The 19382-nt window shown below is 40.8% G+C and overlaps 3 protein-coding genes and 1 long non-coding RNA gene across 4 annotated transcripts; all 4 read right to left on the reverse strand.

The window, feature by feature from the left end:
* Positions 1–3651: 3651 nt before the first annotated feature.
* On the reverse strand, positions 3652–5003 carry LOC120295511. Its single transcript, XR_005552908.1, has 2 exons — positions 4893–5003; positions 3652–3995 (listed from the first exon to the last, which is right to left on the reverse strand). It is a non-coding gene; the product is annotated as an uncharacterized LOC120295511 (long non-coding RNA).
* A 42-nt stretch (positions 5004–5045) lies between these two features.
* On the reverse strand, positions 5046–5840 carry LOC104452717 (putative vesicle-associated membrane protein 726). The gene is made up of 3 exons (XM_010067186.3): positions 5545–5840; positions 5256–5397; positions 5046–5169 (listed from the first exon to the last, which is right to left on the reverse strand). The coding sequence occupies exons 1-3, from the start codon at positions 5732–5734 to the stop codon at positions 5046–5048; spliced, it is 456 nt and encodes a 151-aa protein (XP_010065488.2). The 5' UTR covers positions 5735–5840.
* An 11023-nt stretch (positions 5841–16863) lies between these two features.
* Positions 16864–18531, reverse strand: LOC120295510 (vesicle-associated membrane protein 722-like). The gene is made up of 3 exons (XM_039316718.1): positions 18189–18531; positions 18031–18093; positions 16864–17130 (listed from the first exon to the last, which is right to left on the reverse strand). The coding sequence occupies exons 1-3, from the start codon at positions 18288–18290 to the stop codon at positions 16975–16977; spliced, it is 321 nt and encodes a 106-aa protein (XP_039172652.1). The 5' UTR covers positions 18291–18531; the 3' UTR covers positions 16864–16974.
* Positions 18392–18874, reverse strand: LOC120295833 (putative vesicle-associated membrane protein 726). Its single transcript, XM_039317427.1, has 2 exons — positions 18685–18874; positions 18392–18537 (listed from the first exon to the last, which is right to left on the reverse strand). The coding sequence occupies exons 1-2, from the start codon at positions 18872–18874 to the stop codon at positions 18392–18394; spliced, it is 336 nt and encodes a 111-aa protein (XP_039173361.1).
* Between the last annotated feature and the right edge of the window lie 508 nt (positions 18875–19382).

Below are 19382 nucleotides of genomic sequence, written 5' to 3' on the forward strand. Positions count from 1 at the left end.
TCATGTAAAATTTGATGAATTGGCTTATTTGTCCAATTCTTTTCATTTCGATGCCAATGTGGATCGATGCATTGCTTAATTATCATGGCTGGGCCATTGCCCTTACCTCTCTCTATGCACGCTCGTGTACTAGAATGTGACCTCACCGTGAGGTCACGAGCCAACTCTTAATGCCGTGCTTAACCGAGAGCCCGCGGTCAATTGGAGACCAAGTTGATCAAATCCAAAGGCAAGGAGAGGGAGGCAACCTTATCACAAGATCATGAGGTCAAGGCTAACTCTCGAAGTCGCTGTTGAGAGTGACCTCACTATCAATTGGAAGCCATGCTTGATCGAATTCGGGCGACATTGCAAACCAAATTATGTTGTGGTCATGTTGCCGACACCGGCTACCACCATGTGTGGCCCCCTACCTCTTTTGCAAACCTCCTTTTCTTTTATTTTTTTTCTTTGCTATGTCATTGAATTATAGGGTTTTTCTTTTTTCTTTTTTTTTTTTTTTTTTTTTGTCGATAGAGATACAAAGTTAACAAAAACATAAATGAGACATGATCATAAAAAGGGAACATGGATGCATATTTGTTGCACTCGTCGGTGTGCTTATCACATTGTCTAATTATCCTTGTCAAGTCTTCCTACTCAACCAATCCTCTCTCTTTCTTCACCATTAGCCACCTTCTTCGGTCGTTACGGCTACCTGTCATCATGGTCGCCTCCTCCTTGTCTCACCACTTTCTCCTTCGTGTCATCCACGACCATCTTTGCTTTCTCTATTTGCTGATCGAAAACACTCTCTCCTTCACTGTCTCTTCTCTCACTGCCAAATTTCTAAGGTCTCCGAACCACCATTGATTACCTGATTTAGCCATTATGGCCTTTAAGATCTCATGGAAATCTCAATGGACAGGCCAAATGTAGGAGGCATTTTCAGACCTTGAGACGACCTTTTGATGTCATCATTGTCAACAACTTGATTGTAGATGACGAGAGGAGCTCAACACGAGGTCTTGCGACCCACCAAAGGTATAAACTTGACATTCAAGCAAGTCTCATTCTCCCCCCACTTGTAGTTATGTAGAGCTAGTGCACCGAGTAGAAAGAAAGCCGAACTGAAAAACTGTAGAGTTTGAGAGAGAGAGAGAGTTTCTATGGGGCATAGGCCTCCCAAAAGGTAACAGAGGCTTTGTTCCCCCCCAAAAAAATCTCACCAACAACTTGGCAATGGTCACAAAGGCCTCCCCCAAATTTGGGCGAGGCCTGGGGGCCATGAGTGAGGTCGCCTTCACCTGCAGCGACAAGGCCATGGTGAGGACCGCGACCCTCGTTGACGATTGATGAGGGCTTTGTGACCCTTACCCAGTGGCCAACGAGCCTCACTAGAGCTTTGCCGGCCACTATGGGCAAAGAAGCAAAAGAATGAAGAAGAGGAAAAGAAAAGGAAAAGAAAAAGAAACGCACTTAAAAGGAAAGGGAAAAATACAGAATTTTTTAAAATTTTCAAAAAAAAAAAAAAAACATTATTAAAAATTTCCATGTCGGCAATGGTCAAGCGTACACATTAGTGCCAACCTGGCTAAAAAATTGGCCAATGGATTGAATTGATACAATTATAAAATATTTAACACTGAATCGACATAATTATAATAAGTTTATGACTTGTTTGGTAATTCTACCCTGAAAATATATCACATAATTGGACCCGTTTTTTACTAACTCAGACTCAACCCGACCTAACCCAGCCCAACTCGCTCATTTGACAAGTATAACTTCCCATTATACTTAGCTAAAGCACTTCAACTTTCAACAGTTTATATCTTTTTATTAGTAAACTAAGAAATTCTAATACGATTGTATCGCATATTATTTACGAAAGTAAATACAACATTGCTTTTATTTACTATTGGGTAGTTCAAAGTACTAACAAAATTCAATTATAGCATAAGCTGGTTTTCTAAGAATATTTTTGCAAGTTTCATTTATAATACAATCAAAGTAAAATTGTAATAGCATCATATTTATATTATGTTAGATTAATGTCAAAATCTTGACCTACTTTTAGGGTAAATAAGGATATATACTTCTACGGCATTAAAATTCGCCTTATGTATTGGTAATAGTCGCCGAAGGGATGTAACCACCGGCGACGGCAAAGGAGGCACTGGTTTAGGCTTCGCTTAGGGTAGAGAATGGATTCTTCGATTCTCCCTTCTTTTCTCTCTTTCTCTTTAATTATTTTCTTTTCTTTTTTTGTTTAAATAATTTCAATTCGTATGGGATAAAATTCTCCTTCCCCTGGTGTTGGGACAAGTCATTCGAGATTCATTCGAACTTATCCAGACTAATCCAAATCCGAGTTGTCTCCAAACGCCGAATAGGATAATTTATATTATCCGACGTTTTACTCGAGCAACCCAGCACGCCCTTGGGTTAAAGAAAGAGGTGAAACTCAACAATTAGTGCAATCTACTTAGCCGCCCTTTTTTTCCTCTCACTCCTCTCTCTCCTATGTACATGTGTGTGCGGCACTAACGGGAATCGTCCTGACCCGGTATCCTTCGGCCTCACCCCTCAAATCCCTTTATTAGCAGGGGCGCATGTCTGTTGGTAATTTTTTTTTTTTTATCAGTTCTATTACATCCCTACTTTAATTCTCACTTTCACACTTTTGTCTTGCCTCTTTGCAAGATATGGGAGTCGAAACTAATACCTGAAATTAAATCGTACCCACCCCAACCTTTTGATAAATGCAATGCTTATAAGACTAAGCTATATAATGCCGGTCAAAGCTAGGAATCTCGTTAGAGTCAGCATAGCGTGATGAAGACGGAGTGTTTAGAAGGAAACATTTGAAAGGGGACACCTCTTTTTTCCAGCTTTAGGATAAAATTCTCCAAAACCCATTCCACACGTCCTAGTGGGAATCTCAAGTCTCAAGACCCACCTAACTCATACCACAAGACACAGCGATTTCAGTATAAATAGAAGACGTCCTCACAAGACCTGTCATGCACATCATATAACGCCTCTCATTATACTACCACACGAGTTTTATTTTCACATCCGTTTTGACAAAAAAACGTACCTTTTTCTTGAGGTAATTGGCTAATAAATCCTTATAACGTCCGATTTGGTCAAAAATCTATTGATGAGACATTTTTACTCTTGTCCCTAATGCTAAATTCTTCTACAAAGCTTTTGAGAGTTGAAAGATGACACCATGAAAAAAGATTAAGAATTGAAAGATGACACGATGAACAAAAAAATTAACAACTTTCTCTGGGAAAATTTGGAAGAGGATAAATGATAAAATGAAATACTGTTAAAAAATACATAAGCCTGTTTATAAGTTTTATTGTATGACTATTTAAGTTAACATATTAATCAATATATGCATAACCAAAAAGAGATGTACACACAAATATTAAAAATCATTGGAAATGTCCTAATTAATTTTTTAAATTCTAGGACCACCGTGCCATGGTAAGCTCTAGTTTTGACTTGAAAGTTTTCTCTCTAAAGATTTAATACACCATTTTAAAAGGTTGGTGGCTTGATTGTACCTATTGAAAATCCATAATTTATCGCATCTTGTACAAAATTTGAGACTTTCAATGGATTTTTCCATTGTCCTAAACATAAGGGTTTAGTATGTCAGGTTTAATTCGAATCAGTACTATTGATGTCACAATGTTGTGCAGGTGGATCAGAGAACGCTTCCAAGCATACAGAGCTATACAACCAATTTATTCCATTATCCTACAGGAAAAATGAGGACTTGTGTGTATAGAAAGAAAAAACTTATAGAGGTTTTAAAGAATATCAAATCTACAATCACTCCATTATTTGCCACCACACCTGAAGGCACCGCAAATGATGGACAGGACTATGATCACAATCAAAGCGACGACAATGCCAAGAACTATCGGCTTTATTTTCATGTTTTGCAGCCACATCCTCCTTCTGATTTGGGTTGCCTGCTGCCGGAAATCTTGCGCCTAAAAGTAGAAAATGCACATCAATCGGATGCCAAGATCCTTAATTCAATCATACCGAAAGACGGTAGTCTTTGTTCTATCTCCAAATTAATCACCGATTTCCGCTCCTTCCGTACATTTTATGTGAGAAGACTGGGAAGATGAAAGCAAACTATTGGAAAGCAGTAGCAGTTAAACCTTTAAAAAGTTCAAATAACACTTCTTATAATAGTGGGAAAGTTCTTAGTGAGCTCTTATTTGATGCAAAAGCTAGCAACATAGCATCAAAAGTAGATCAGCAGCAAGAAATTTATTGAATTTCAGAAAATGATGGGTGTTAGAAAATCCAATCTAAAAGCTGAAGCTGTCATATATGACTCATTGTCAAGTGATTTAGGACAATATTTCAACAATACGGCAAAAGGAATACAAGCAGAGGATACTGAACTGGGAATACCCAACATTGTTCATGTCCATCAGCTTCTCCCTGAACTATTTAATGGCCCTAAAGACACTAAACTAGATGACACGACAACTGCACTTGATAAAGCATCTAGGCTGAAGTGATATGAGGAAATGAAACATTTGCACTAGAGCGAGAAGATGATGCGATTTCAGGCTGTCCGGATTTTGATACATATTCTGCTCAATTGAGCATTCAAGACTTGAACAGGGAAGAATTACTGTTCACTTATTGGCAAACTTCTATACTTCCGATTTAAAATTGTCGGATGACCCAGAAAAGTAGGCCGTACTAGTAGCTCGACCAGTTCAGGAGACTGGAAGAAGGCTCTAATTGTCATGACTCATTCAGTTTCTGAACACCAGATCCTGCTTCTTACATACAATAATTAGCTCGTTTAATAAGATAAGCCGGCATCGCTCCAGGATGAGAATCACACACGGTAGACTGCTTACCTGAGATCGAAGATTCTCCGTCTTGTCGAGCAAAAGCTCAACTTTCTCACCTCGATCCAGAACCTACATGACAAAGCAACATAAGTCCGACAATACACGCCAATTTCTCATGGTTCTAACTTAGTGGTAGAGTATAGCACCAGGTATGCCGACTCACCTTTCTACATACTCCATCATAACTCCTTTCACTTCTGATGCCTGAGCTTTCACTTTGGCAAGTTTGCTGATCTCTTCGGGATGATCCACGCAGTACCGCATTTGCTCCTTCAGTTTAGGCCTATGTCAAAGCTCCGATCAGCATATCGTGTGATGTAGCACAAAGAAGTCACATTCATGGACTTACGAGGAAATAGCGATGTTTACCCGAATTCTCTGTCCAAGCTATGTGCCACTGCAGTCACAGCCTTTCCTCCGCCATATCTGTTAGCAAACTCGTCCTTGATTCTCTCGAGAAAGGCCATCGGAATCTGACGACCAATGGACTCAACTGCCACGACGCAGTATGCTGCGGAATTGAGATGGCCAAGTCAAGTTTGTCCAAGGAAAACTGTAAAAAACGCGACCACAAGTAGCCTTCACACGTAGCTCGGAGCTATTGCAGCTATAAGAGAGACAACCAGCTACGAGAGAGAGAGAGAGAGAGAGATCATACTGAAGCTGCTGTCGATGAGGTAGCTGAATGTGTGGCCATCGCAGATGTAAGTGAAGTGGTCGGTGCTGAGAGGGAGCTTCTGGAGGCACTGCAAGGCGATGCCGGCGAACTTCCCACCGAACTCAGCGTACTCTGCTAACACCGCGGTGCCTCGTGCCACGAAGCTGTAGATCAGCGATTCGCGACCCATGTTTTATCGTCTCTGGAATTCGATGGGAATGGAACAAGAGCTCGATAGCGCAGTGAGAGCACTCCAACCTCCGCAACGAGAACGAGAGATTACGCATCCATTTTGCAGAGAAAGTCACGGTTCCGCCACTGTATCCATGCACTCTTTTTATGTTATTTTTGCCCTCTCGGAAGAAGAAGACATGCAGTCCCCGAAGCTGCGTAGTCTCTTCAATGGGATCATCAACTACTTATCCTGTTTAAGTCGTTGAATTTATACATTTCTCTCAATCATGTCGGTCACCGTTCGGTTTCGGTCGATTAAAATCGATGTAGCCGGTAGTGGTAGAAAAACCCGATGTGAAGTAGGGTCAGTCCAATCTCAAAATATCAGTTTGCGCGATCAAATTGTAGTTACAATGGCCCAAAAATAAGTCCGAGTAAATCACTCATCATTCCATGATGGCAATGTTTCATTGAGTGATAGAGATTTTGGCTAGGCATCAATGGATCCGCGAGTCGTCGGCTTCAATTTGTTGGAAATGGAGACGGATGGATTTAATTGAAAAAATTATTCGGATTCAATGACTCAATCACATAAAACATAAGTTTGGAAAAAACTACATTGGAGCAACGATACAATTGAGTCACGCATCATGCTAAGTAATGATGTGTTTGCATCTCTAAATCCAAACGTTTCGTGCATGGTGTAAGAATCTTAAAATAAACGTTTCGAAAAAAGCAATCAAGCGGGTCGCACCTTCAATGTGAAAGATAGTGTGGAAGAGTAGAAAAGGTAGCATGGAGTTGATCCCTAATGTCAATGAAACTTCCAGGAAGCAAACGATGGAATGAGACGCTTTGGCTGCCACTTAACCCCATCTTTCCTAGGCAAACGTCCTATCACTAGCACAAATCAGTTGTGTCCAAATTCAGTTTTTGGGCACATATAGCCGACAACGTAAGTGGGCTTGGAAATGGGCCATATCAATTTCGGCCCACTTCGATTGGAAGCTTAATACCGATGAATTGATATCCACGGTCTGATCAGATCAGGCAAAGAAAACAGGTGAATCCTTTTTGGCTGGTTGTCAAGTTATTTGCTTGACCATTTTCGTTCTTGGTCGTATTTGCTCGACGATCTAAACTCCATTTATTTTGTGAAAAGTGAAAAAAATTGATAAAAAAAATTCAAAAAATAATCAATTGTATCGCTTAAAAAAATTACTGAACGAAAAATATTTTTATCATTAACGAAAATATTTAGATATAAATTATTGTCTATAATGAAAAAAATTTCAGTTAGCAAATTATTTTGGATGATACAATCAATGATTTTTAGGAATATATTTTGCAAATGATTTATTTTCTGCGAGATAAACAAAGTCTTAATAACATTTTATGAAAATTCAAGAAATCATTGAATGCACTAAAGTTTGGCTAGTGACTGGTGAGGCGTCTACACTAACTTTTCAAATATGTAAAAGTTGCTAACTAATACGACAATATTACTTTTATATTTAACTAGTGAAAAATCAAACTTGACTTCTGACTACTGGATTCAAACTTGGATGTTATGATTGTTCTCTAGCCAAATCATATTGAATGGTTCATTTTCGGCTCGGCTTAAGCACGATTCTAAATTCAATAGATCGATTTCGACAGTTGGATCTGATCCTGAAAATAACAAGTAAATATCAATGTCTTAACATCTTAATATTAAAGGTGTTTTGACCTAGAGAAACCATCTTAAAAATAAAAACTCTCTCTAATAATCGCTTTTCTTATGACAATGTTAACATTTAAAGTATGATTTATTATGAATTATTCAAGATTGTTCCAAGTAATTAAAATTCTCTTATTAGGGTAATGAAAACACTAAGGGCACGTTTGGCAACCGGCCAAACAGTGAAACTTTTTTTTTTTTGTTCTCGGAAGTAAATTTGAAATAGAAATACATTTGGTAAATGGGAACAAATTTTTATTTTTTTGTTCCCGAAAATAAATTTGAAACAAAATTGAGAAGTAATAAAAAAGTTGATTCTTTGCTCCCGGTAACAATTCCATAATCAAGCCAACCTATTTTTTCTATTTTCTCTTCTTTCTTCTTCTTCCCTCTCTCTTCTTCTTCAACCATTGTTGCCGCTGTCGCCACTTACCGACTGCCACCACTACCGCCCACCACCACTTGTCGCCAGTGATCAATTAGTCAAGGTCTGACAAGCTTGACGAAGGCTCACTATATCACACCCCGATCTTCCGAGCGCATGCATATCCCTCAATGGTCGATTAAATAGCAACGTCTAAAGATGCGTCACCGACTCATTCATTTTTATGCGCATGCGGAAGTGAATAATTAATCCCCAAATAACAACAAAATGGGATAGAAAAATAGAGCCATAATTTTCCTTTGAACCAACCCACACCATTATATACATATCAAGCTATGTCATTTACAATACGAGCCAATCTATATAAGGTTTGCAAAGGCGAGGTGGGGGGGGTAGAGGCTACGGATCCTCTAATAAGTCGAATCTTCGACTGAATACTCTAGGGTCCTTGGCTCCAACAAACACAAGTCCACCACTGAACCAACTGGTGGGATGGCCGTACCTTTCCCAAAAGCAACCTCCAACACATACATAGGGACCTCAGACTCCAATATGGGATCCTCTCTCTGTCCATTCTGCTCCTAATGATACCATGATCTGTATTAACGGGGTACCTTGTAGGGTAGATCCGCATCAACCCAGATCACGGACTTCACGAGCTCATAGATCCGTCCCTTTGGATTTTCATGAAGCGGAATAAAACACTTCTGTTCAGTGACCTTCTTCAATTGTCCAAAATGCTCAGGAGGAGCTGCCATCTAAGAACTTGAAAATGTTATCACACAACGGGGTGAGATGATGTCTCAGCAAGTTCACCCCTTAAGTCCCGACTAGGAAGAAAATACGCCCTAAGGGCTGCTTAAGTACAAGCACAAGTCAAAGGACTTACCTTTGCCTCAGTCCTTTCCTGCAAGTCAGTACGATTCAACCATTCAATCAATCATTCAGCAATTCAATTCGTCAAATCAAATCGAGCCATCGATCAATCAAACCAGTCGATTCCATGTCATCAAGACCATCTCTCAATCAACCCAATCAATACTATCTATAAAGTCCAATCACATCAAGGACTGCTCACACTAAGCTAAAGATAGATAGTATAGCCCACTCTAAGCTGATAAATAGTATACTGACAATGCTCACCAGAAGCTGCTAAGGTATATTGCTCACACTAGGTTGATATATCAAAGCCCGTAAGTTGATATAGTATACCAGTATACTACTCACTCTAAGCCAATATATCAAAGCTCGTAGGCTGATATAGTACACCGTTCTGATCAATCAATAATCTCACCACTTTTATCATTTCCGATAAAAATAATCGTGTGTGGGTACACGATTAGCATTAACCAAAATACAATATTTTTCCTTTTGAAGATCCTACTAATTTCAATAGTTCACAAACACATTTTTGGAGTTGTAATGTGATGCAGTATTTTCTAATTAAAAACAAAAATTACTCAATTTTGGAATATATTCCAAAAATTACAATATCACTCAATCAACACAAATTAGCACTCGGATAAATAATCCAAACACACCATTGCAATGACGAAATTCCGATCACCAGAGCTATCCAGTCTAATTTCGAAAATAATATTTAATTAAATAATTACAAAAATTAATTAAATAAATACCCAAAAATGCAACTTAGGCCGGAAAAGCCTAATTAAATAAAACGAGCTCAAAAAATTTTCAAATCACTCTAGATAAATACTACGGCTAATCTAAACTCTAATTATGCTATTCTAACCACCTGACATGGAATAACGATTAATTAAATTGCTAATCTATTCTAACTAACCACATAATCCATGCTTAACTTAAAATAATCAACCCTTAAGCATAATTAACTCTCTAAGCGGAGATTAGTGAGTAAACTCACTGGATTTGTGAGCCAGTGAGTTCACTAGGACGGCAAGACAAAGATGATCGACAAACTCTAAAGCGGGGACACCTTTCGAGATCGGGAAAGGCTCGGAAAAGGACCTCGAAGCTTCAAGACCCAGTGGGTCTCGGTTCAGTCGGTGAGTCAAGGAGCTGCTTTGAAGGTTGGTTGAGCTAGAAATGGCCAAAGATGAGCGGTGGAGCTTATGTGAGTCCGGGCGGGGCTTCATGATGGCAAGCGGTGGCTAAACGGCATCCAGGAGCTTCGGCGTGGCGAGCGGCTCGAGACACGGCTAGACGAGCTCACACAGGCGAACGGGCACTCGCGGCATGTGGGTAGACGCGTGATCGGCGGACAGCAAAGTGGGGCGCAATGGCTTCAAACGGGCGGGCACGGCTGGTCGATGGTGAGGGGAGGGGCTGAGCTCGGTTTCTCTAAAATTTTGTAGTTCTTAGGTCTGAAAATTTGGGGGGGTCGACGGCAAGGGGAAGGAGGAGGGAACAACAAGGCTTGAGGGGGCCACCTTGGTCTCCTATCTATTTTCTTGTCCCTTTGACCAAGGCCTCATCATGGCTGTTGGCTTCCTCAACAATTTTCTAGCCTCAAAACTTCCTCTAGAAGCCTTGGAAGTGGTCCAAAAGTTAAGGGGCATGGGGGCTACGAATTTTGGGCATAAATTCCCCAAATCTTCTTCAATCCTCACTTGAATTAATTCAATTCAGCCCTAAAAAATTCCACCGTCAAGTCCTCGATCAAATTGGTATTTTTTATTGCCATTAGAACCAATTTGCATCCCAACAACGCAATCAAAAATGATCCCCTGAATTTTCCAATCGAAAACGGCCCTATATTGATTTTTCGCCAAAAATCTCGGTTCAGAAAAATCTTGAAGAATGAGTCAAAGTTCTAAGATGACTCGTGACATAGCTAAACTTTCAATTTGAAAACAGATTCAAATTCGCGGTTAATTTCAATCTGGCGCAATTTTAGCTTGACCTAGCCTACCAGGTAGCTTTCAGAAATATGTAATGCAAACTACCCGTGGTCGATTATCTTCGAGCCACAATGAACCTCTTCGACACATTGCCAACTCTCGGTGGTCGTGAAAATCTTGAGATTTCAAATACGGACACAGAGTACCAAAACAACAGAAAAATTAGTCTAGTACCGGTCAACAAGAATTTTGTAATTTGGTGGAATCATCCATGTTTAGCCACAAATCTCTATCGAACCAACCTATCTACGATCTCTAATCGACTTTTAACTGTGCCGTAATGATTTCTGCAGATAAGCACGGTCGAGTAGTCGATTCATGATCGAATTCCTAAATCTACTGCATAAAAATCCCTTAATAACTTTCTCAAATAGTATAGTTATCCCATGAGTGATCAACTCTAAGAATAGCATTATAGGCGCATCGATGAAAGTCTCGAATTGTTTAATTGAAAATAAAATTGAAATTTCAAGATGTCACACACTAGGCCGGGGCAAGGCTTGGCGGGCCTCCCCGACCATGGTGAGCCTCGCCTGCCGAGGAGGCTCGCCCAACCATTGGCAAGGCTCACCTGGCTGAGGCTCGACCTTGCCCAGATTTGGCTCGACCAAGCTCGCTTAGCCACCAACGCGACTCAACCTCGTCAGGCCACCGCAAGGTCTGCTTCGCCCTGGCCAGAGGTCAAGCCTAATCGTTGATTGGGCAAGCTCAGCCAAGCCTCAGCTAGTTGCCGACGGGCCTCACCGAGGGCCAACAACGCTCTAACGAGGTTGCCGGCCCTCGTCTAGCCCGGTTGCCAATTGTTTTAAGGTTAGCGACCGGCAAACCTTGAAGAAGATTCATGAAGGAAGTTTTTCCAAATTCAAAGTACAAAAAGCTCTATAAAATTGGAAAATGGCAAAAGTCTAGGGATTTTGAGAATCTAAAGAGTCAAAACCTATGAAACCTTAAGTGGCAAGCCTAAGGAGAAGGGGTGGCGCACTACTTGATCTTCAAGATCCCTTATCATCATTTTTATAGGTTATGAGTCGCTCCCTACCATTAATGAGCTTATGACTCACCCCCTCTTGACATTTAACCATTCAAAATTTAATGATTACATTTAAGAGTAAAGTTAATGGGGTCAAGTGTCCTACTTAATCATCATGTATTAATAAGCCACCTTCCAAGGACATTAAATACATCATGGGAAATATCAAGTTAGAAGGCCATCTCTTTGAACGGGAGTCAATCGAGTCCAATCACGATCGATTATCTTATTTGGCCTGAGGTTCGTTCCTAAGCCATGATGGGATAAAGCCGAATGCAACCAGGCTTAACTGGTGAAACCAAGTTCAGATTTCCCCTCTATCGAGAAAAGGCTCGCAACAAGGTCCAAGGGCCAGGCCTTAGATTGGTCGACTGATCCCCTTGTTGGTCCGCAGGTCAGTCCAATGTCCTGCGCCACAATTTATGGCCAATCTGACACTGAACCACGTTGAGTTTATTTGATCTATGGTCAGTTCTCGGCCATCATGTAATCATGTAGGATCAATTGATCTGCCTCAATTCACGGTCAAATCGAATTGGTCCATGATCATCCATGACCAGTACAACAACCGGGCAGAATCACCCACAACCGGTACAATTACTAAGCAAGGTCGAGCCACGACCGTCCACCGATTCGTGGTGGTGCGGAATTGTCCCACAATCGATCCTTATGATTGAATAATCTTTCCGTGATCAAATACTCTATAACCAATCCTTGGGTTGCCGATCCCCGAATAAGCTACTCCGCTCATGACCGACTCTTAGGCTAGCTCATGGCCTAGTCCCACCATTGGCATACCAATCTTTGGCCTACTAATCTAACCAAATAAGGGTTGAATTCAAAAAAGTTATATCTTATTGGGCCATTTGGGGTTTGATTCATCTTTGTAATAATGACTATATTAATTAGGGGACATCTAAGCCTTATGACTCAACCTAGCATTAATGCACTATAGTCCAAAAGCATTTAATGTGTCTTTATCCCAGTCCAAGAAGACTCTAGATGGCTTGCCCCTCAAGTTGGGCATGCAACCCATTCCTCTCCAAGTTTGGCGTGTGACCTCTCATTCTAAGTTGAATAACAGTTTCAATCAACTTTTGAAATCAATGTCATTACTTTATCAAATGGGCTCGAAAAATTGTGTACTTTTAATATGTTGTCAAGAAGATCTTAAGAAACATTTTTTATGAAGAAAACTTATCCAAATTCATGCCGTGGGAAGAGTAGAAATTCACCGAATACAACCTAAGAATTCGTCCGTCGAGCATATTCAACCGTTAGAGAGAGAGACTCATTTCAAAATCAAAATCTTCACAAAACTCTTTGAAATTTTAATATATTGTAGATATGGATGTTGTTTAAAACTTTCATGAATGAAGCATGATTAAATTTGAAAGGAAAATTTTATAAAAATTCGAGAAGATAACCCGATCATCGTTTTCACTACATGGGACAGGTTCCAAATGGTGAATGATTGGGCCTTCGCCCCTACCATTTGACCTCAAAAAACTATGAACTATAAGTATGTTTTAGATCAAGATGTTTAGAACAACTTTCATGAAGGAAGTTTCTTTAAATTCTCACCAAAAAAATCTGTGTAAATTGGCAAATAGCACAAGTCCAGTAATTTCGAAAATCAAATGTGGCGGTCTTAATTGGAAATAGGATGCGTCCCACTTGGTCAAGAAGCATTAATTGTCGAGCATCCTTACCTTCAAAGTTTTCAACTAAGTCCTAGGTTAGCTTAGACACTTCATCCCGACATTGAATAATTAGAAGCCAAATGTAATTAATGTGCTATTAGCTTGTCTAAGAATGTTTGACTTACTTGCTCTTTCTTCCAATAGATATGTAGTCCATTTCTTGGCCTCCAAGATCTCCTACTTAGTTTAGGGTTATAACTAGGCTAGGCTATAGGGACACATAATCTTTACATCCATCATCCTCATTTAATACATTTCACACTTGTTCACACTTATTTTCTAGGAACATTTGACTAACCTAAGGCTTATCTAGCTTAGCCTCCTAGTTGGGACCAAAATAAGAGTCGAAATCGAGAATGTTACAATGATGATCCAATTTCTAGAGTCTAGAAAAGTCTAGAAAAATCCTACAAAAAATCTACTGTTTGGGCGGCAACAAAAAAGTTTGGAGTCCACTAAATATGCATAGAAAAAGAACATAAAATTATCTCTACATAAAGGCAGAGATATTTGACTTGAAAGTCGGTTCATAAAGCTCTATGATAGAGCTAGCTAAGTTTAAGAGTAGTAGAAAAATCTCTGACTTTAGCATTTTTCATGGGTAAGTTGGTGACGTAGGACTATAAATAGAGAGTAGATGTCCATCTTACTCACTCAAACCAAGAGCAAAATTCTCCTTCCTTTTGTAATACCAATTAGAATGATAAAAGCCTTTCTTTCTCTTTGTTCCGTTGTACTTCCTTGCCATAATAGGCCTTTTGATATACATATCTTTATTGTTTCCTAGCCATATTTCACACACATCAAACATCGAGCTTCCACAAATACCAACATGCTTCTTCTCAGAGATGTAAGGGAATATGTAACTCAACATTGGCACGAGTATCCGAGTCCTCTATTGATTCCTCTTTTTTTCATTGCCATGGCATCCAATAGAGATGCAAACTTTTTTCTTTGTTCAGAAATACAAATAATTTCATTGACTCAAAGCAAGTTTGTGAACATCATAAACTAAAATATCCAACATAGACTTCGAGGATAAGTAGTGTGGAGTTATTATTTTCAAAGGCCTTTGCCACCCAATCTACAAGCTTATTCGCCTCTTTGTACAATGAGTTAGACACACAAAACTGAGACGGGCCAACTTCATTTTGTGAATATCGGTCCAAGCCCTAGTCTCCCATGGGCTTTGTTCTTCGTTGGCCGCATAAACGGGACAAGATCAAAATCCATGCCCGACCATGTAACCTACTTAAATATGTTCATAAGAATAAATGTTGGTCAAGTTAAATCTATTATCAAATTAAAAATGAAAAATTACCAAAATTAAAAATATGATGGAAAAAAATGAAAAAACCAATATGAACTATATCATATAAACAAGCTATATTATATCCCTACTTTAATTCTCACTTTCACACTTTTATCCTGCCTCTTTACAGGATATGGGAGTCAAAACTAATACCTGAAGTTAAATCATCCTTACCCTAACCCCTCGATAAATGCAACCTTATAAGACCAAGCTATATAATGCCGGTCAAAGCTAGGAATCTCGTTAGAGTCAGTATAGCGTAATGAAGACGGGGTGTTTAGAAGGAAACATTTGAAAGGGGACACCTCTTTTTTCCAGCTTTAGGATAAAATTCTCCAAAACCCATTGCACGCGTCCTAGTGGGAATCTCAAGTCTCAAGACCCACCTAACTCATACCACAAGACACAGCGATTTCAGTATAAATAGAAGACGTCCTCACAAGACCTGTCATGCACATCATATAACGCCTCTCATTATACTACCACACGAGTTTTATTTTCACGTCCCTTTTGACAAAAAACGTACCTTTCTTGAGGTAATTGGCTAATAAATCCTTATAACGTCCGATTAGGTCAAAAATCTATTGATGAGACATTTTTACTCTTGTTCCTAATGCTAAATTCTTCTACAAAGCTTTTGAGAGTTGAAAGATGACACCATGAAAAAGATTAAGATTTGAAAGATGACACAATGAAAAAAATTAACAACTTTCACTGGGAAAATTTGCAAGAGGATGAATGATAAAATGAAATATTGTTAAAAAAATACATAAGCCTGTTTATAAGTTTTATTGTGTGACTATTTAAGTTAACATATTAATCAATATATGCATAACCAAAAAGAGATATACACACAATCTTTACAAATATTAAGAATCATTGGAAATGTCCTAATTAATTTTTTAAATTCTAGGACCACAGTTTCATGATAAGCTCCAGTTTTGACATGAAAGTTTTCTCTCTAAAGATTTAATACACCATTTTAAAAGGTTTGCGGCTTGATTGCACCTATTGAAAAATCCATGATTTATCGCATCCTATACAAAATTTGAGACTTTCGTTGGATTTTCCATTGTCTTAAACATAAGGAGTGAGGCCCGTTTGGTTGGACTTTCCCAAGGGGCCCCCAAAGCCCCTTGGGGGAAAATTTTTGTGTTTGGCAAAACTTTCGAATGCTCCTTGGTGGAATGTGAGCATTCCACAAGCTGAAAGCCCAATGTTGGGGTAGGGCTGCTTTCAGCTTTGCCATTTTCAGAATGCCTAAGTCACTATTCATTCTTCTTCCCCACCATCATCTTCCCCGTTCGGTTCTTCTTCCCCGCTTTGAGAGTCGGCCGAGTTTCGCGAGTTGATGGCGCTCAACCGCAAGCGAGGCTGCGGGATGCCTCGCCGAGGTCGCGCAACCTCGGGCGGGTGGCTCGAGGTCGGGCGACCTCGGGCATCGATCGGATCGAGCGACCTGGCAAGCGCCGTCGCCGAGGCCACGCGACCTCGAGGCGACGCCCGGGTCGCGCCCCGAGGTCGAGCGACCAGCGACGCCGCAGGTCGCGCGGCCTCAAGGCTGCGTCGCCTGGGTCGCGCGACCTCGGGCGACGTCGCCCGGGTCGCTCGACCTCGGGCGACGCCGCTGTGGCCGCGCGACCTCGGGCGACGCCACGGTCGCTCGACCTCAGCGCGTCGCTGAGGCCGCGCGACCTTAGGCTACGCCCTAGGTCGCGCGACTCGGGCGTCGCTCGAGGTCGGTGCCACCCAAGGCGTCGCGAGCAAACTCAGCGAGCTGCTCCCGCCACCGCCACTGCCTCCTCGCCACCACCAGCGCCACCACCACCAGCCACACCCTCACGATCACCAGCTGCATCTCCTCCTCCCTTTTCTTTTTTTTCATTTTCTTTTACTTTGAAATAGCTTTGCAAAACAAACACATAAAATTAGTTTCCAAACACACTTCCCTTCCCAAAATGCTCATTCTCTCAAGGATCCTTGGGAAATGCAAAGCCATTTCCCCAAAGTTAAACAAACAGGGGGCCTTAGTATGTCAGGTTTAATTCGAATCAGTACTATTGATGTCACAATTTTTGTGCAGCTGGATCAGAGAACTCTTCCAAGTATACAAAGCTATACAAGCAATTTATTCCATTATACTACAGGAAAAATGAGGACTTGTGTGTATAGAAAGAAAAAACTTATAGAGGTTTTAAAGAATATCAAATCTACAATCACTCCATTATTTGCCACCACACCTGAAGGCACCACAAATGATGGACATGAGTATGATCAGAATCAAAGCGACGACAATGCCGAGAACTATCGGCTTTATTTTCATGTTCTGTAGCCACATCTTCCTTCTGATTCGGGTCGCTTGCTGCCGGAAATCTTGCGCCTAAAAGTAGAAAATGCACATCAGTCAGATGTCGAGATCCTTAATTCAATCATACCAAAAGACGGTAGTCTTTGTTCTATCTCCAAATTAATCACTGATTTCCGCTCCTTCGTACATATTATATGAGAAGACTGGGAAGATGAAAGCAGACTATTGGAAAGCAGTAGCAGTTAAACCTTTAAAAAGTTCAAATAACACTTCTTATAATAATGGGAAAGTTCTTAGTGAGCTCTTATTTGATGCAAAAGCTAGCAACATAGCATCAAAAGTAGATCAGCAGCAAGAAATTTATTGAATTTCAGGAAATGATGGGCGTTAGAAAATCCAATCCAAAAGCTTAAGCTATCATATATGACTCATTGTCAAGTGATTTAGGACAATATTTCAATTATATGGCCAAAGGAATAAGAAAAGGAATATGAGCAGAGGATAATGAACTGGGAATACCCAACAATTGTTCATGCCCATCAGCTTCTCCCTGAACAATTTAATGGCCCTAAAGACGCTAAACTAGATGACACGACAACTGCACTTGATGGCTGAAGTGATGTGAGGAAATGAAACATTTGCACTAGAGCGAGAAGATGATGCGAGTTCAGGCTGTCCGGATTTTGATACGTAATCTGCTCAATTGAGCATTCAAGACTTGAACAGGGAAGAATTACTGTTCACTTATAGGCGAAACTTCTATACTTCCGATTTAAAATTGTCGAATGACCTAGATAAGTAGGCCGTACTAGGAGCTCGGCCAGTTCAGGAGACTGGAAGAAGGCTCCAATTGTCATGACTCATTCAGTTTCTGAACACCAGATCCTGCTTCTTACATACAATAATTAGCTCGTTTAATAAGATAAGCCGACATCGCTCCAGGATGGAAATCACACTCAGTAGACTGCTTACCTGAGATCGAAGATTCTCCGTCTTGTCGAGCAGAAGCTCAACCTTCTCACCTCGATCCAGAACCTACATGACAGAGCAACATAAGTCTGACATTACACGCCGATTTCTCATAGTTCTAACTTCCCGGTAGAGTATTAGCACAACGTATGCCGACTCACCTTTTCTATATACTCCATCATGACTCCCTTCACTTCTGATACCTGAGCTGTCACTTTGGCGAATTTGCTGATCTCTTCGGGATGATCCATGCAGTACTGCATTTGCTCCTTCAATTTAGGCCTATGTCAAAGCTCCGATCAGCATATTCTGTGATGAAGCACAAAGAAGTCACATTCATGGACTTACGAAGAGATGGCGATGTTTACCCGAATTCTCTGTCCAAGCTATGCGCCACTGCGGTCGCGGTTTTTCCTCCGCCATATCTGTTAGTAAACTCATCCTTGATTCTCTCGAGAAAGGCCATCGGAATCTGACGACTGATGGACTCAACTGCCACGATGCAGTATGCTGCGGAATTGAGATGAACAAGTCAAGTTTGTCCCAGGAAAACTATGAAAAACGCGACCACAAGTAGCCTTCACACGTAGCTCGGAGATATTGCAGCTACAAGAGAGACAACCGGCTACGGAAGAGAGTGAGAGAGAGAGATCATACTGAAGCCGCTGTCGACGAGGTAGCTGAATGCGTGGCCATCGCAGGTGTAAGTGAAGTGGTCGGTGCTGGGAGGGAGCTTCTGGAGGCACTGCAAGGCGATGCTGGCGAACTTCCCGCCGAACTCAGCGTACTCTGCTAACACCGCGGTGCCTCGTGCCACGAAGCTGTAGATCAGCGATTCGCGACCCATGTTTTATCGTCTCTGGAATTCGATGGGAATGGAACGAGAGCTCGATAGCGCAGTGAGAGTACTCCAACCTCCGCAACGAGAACGAGAGATTACGCATCCATTTTGCAGAGAAGTCACGGTACCGCCACCGTATCCATGCACTCCTCTTATGTTTTTTTACCCTCTAGAAAGAAGAAGACATGCAGTCCCTGAAGTTTCGTGGTTTCTTCGATGTGATCATCAACTATTTATTCCGTTTAAGTCCTTGAATCTATGCATTTCTCTCGATCACGTCCCATCGCCAGTCGGTTCCGATCAATAAAAACCAATGCTCCTACGGTACTAGTAGAAAAATCCGATTTTGATAAGGTCGATCCGGACCCAAAATATCATTTCGCGCAATTGAACTGCAGTTACCATGGCCCGAAAATAAGTCCTAGCAAATGACTCATCATTCCATAGTGGCAACGTTTCATTTAATGATAAAGATTTTGGCTAGGCATCAATCAACCCACAAGTCGTCGACTTC

Source organism: Eucalyptus grandis, chromosome 7, assembly GCF_016545825.1.
Source record: "Eucalyptus grandis isolate ANBG69807.140 chromosome 7, ASM1654582v1, whole genome shotgun sequence".
Lineage (NCBI taxonomy): Eukaryota > Viridiplantae > Streptophyta > Magnoliopsida > Myrtales > Myrtaceae > Eucalyptus > Eucalyptus grandis.

What these genes read in the sequence shown, in the direction of transcription:
- LOC104452717 (XM_010067186.3), bottom strand. Translation starts at nt 5,734, where the DNA reads ATGGGTCGCGAATCGCTGATCTACAGCTTCGTGGCACGAGGCACCGCG. An exon ending in CCTCATCGACAGCAGCTTCA is followed by an intron (nt 5,398 to 5,544) that starts GTATGATCTCTC and finishes TCAATTCCGCAG; the next exon opens with CATACTGCGTCGTGGCAGTT. An exon ending in AGCTTGGACAGAGAATTCGG is followed by an intron (nt 5,170 to 5,255) that starts GTAAACATCGCT and finishes GCTTTGACATAG; the next exon opens with GCCTAAACTGAAGGAGCAAA.
- LOC120295833 (XM_039317427.1), bottom strand. Translation starts at nt 18,874, where the DNA reads ATGGGTCGCGAATCGCTGATCTACAGCTTCGTGGCACGAGGCACCGCG. An exon ending in CCTCGTCGACAGCGGCTTCA is followed by an intron (nt 18,538 to 18,684) that starts GTATGATCTCTC and finishes TCAATTCCGCAG; the next exon opens with CATACTGCATCGTGGCAGTT.
- LOC120295510 (XM_039316718.1), bottom strand. Translation starts at nt 18,290, where the DNA reads ATGCAGTACTGCATGGATCATCCCGAAGAGATCAGCAAATTCGCCAAA. An exon ending in TGATGGAGTATATAGAAAAG is followed by an intron (nt 18,094 to 18,188) that starts GTGAGTCGGCAT and finishes TCTGTCATGTAG; the next exon opens with GTTCTGGATCGAGGTGAGAA. An exon ending in CGGAGAATCTTCGATCTCAG is followed by an intron (nt 17,131 to 18,030) that starts GTAAGCAGTCTA and finishes TTCTACTTTTAG; the next exon opens with GCGCAAGATTTCCGGCAGCA.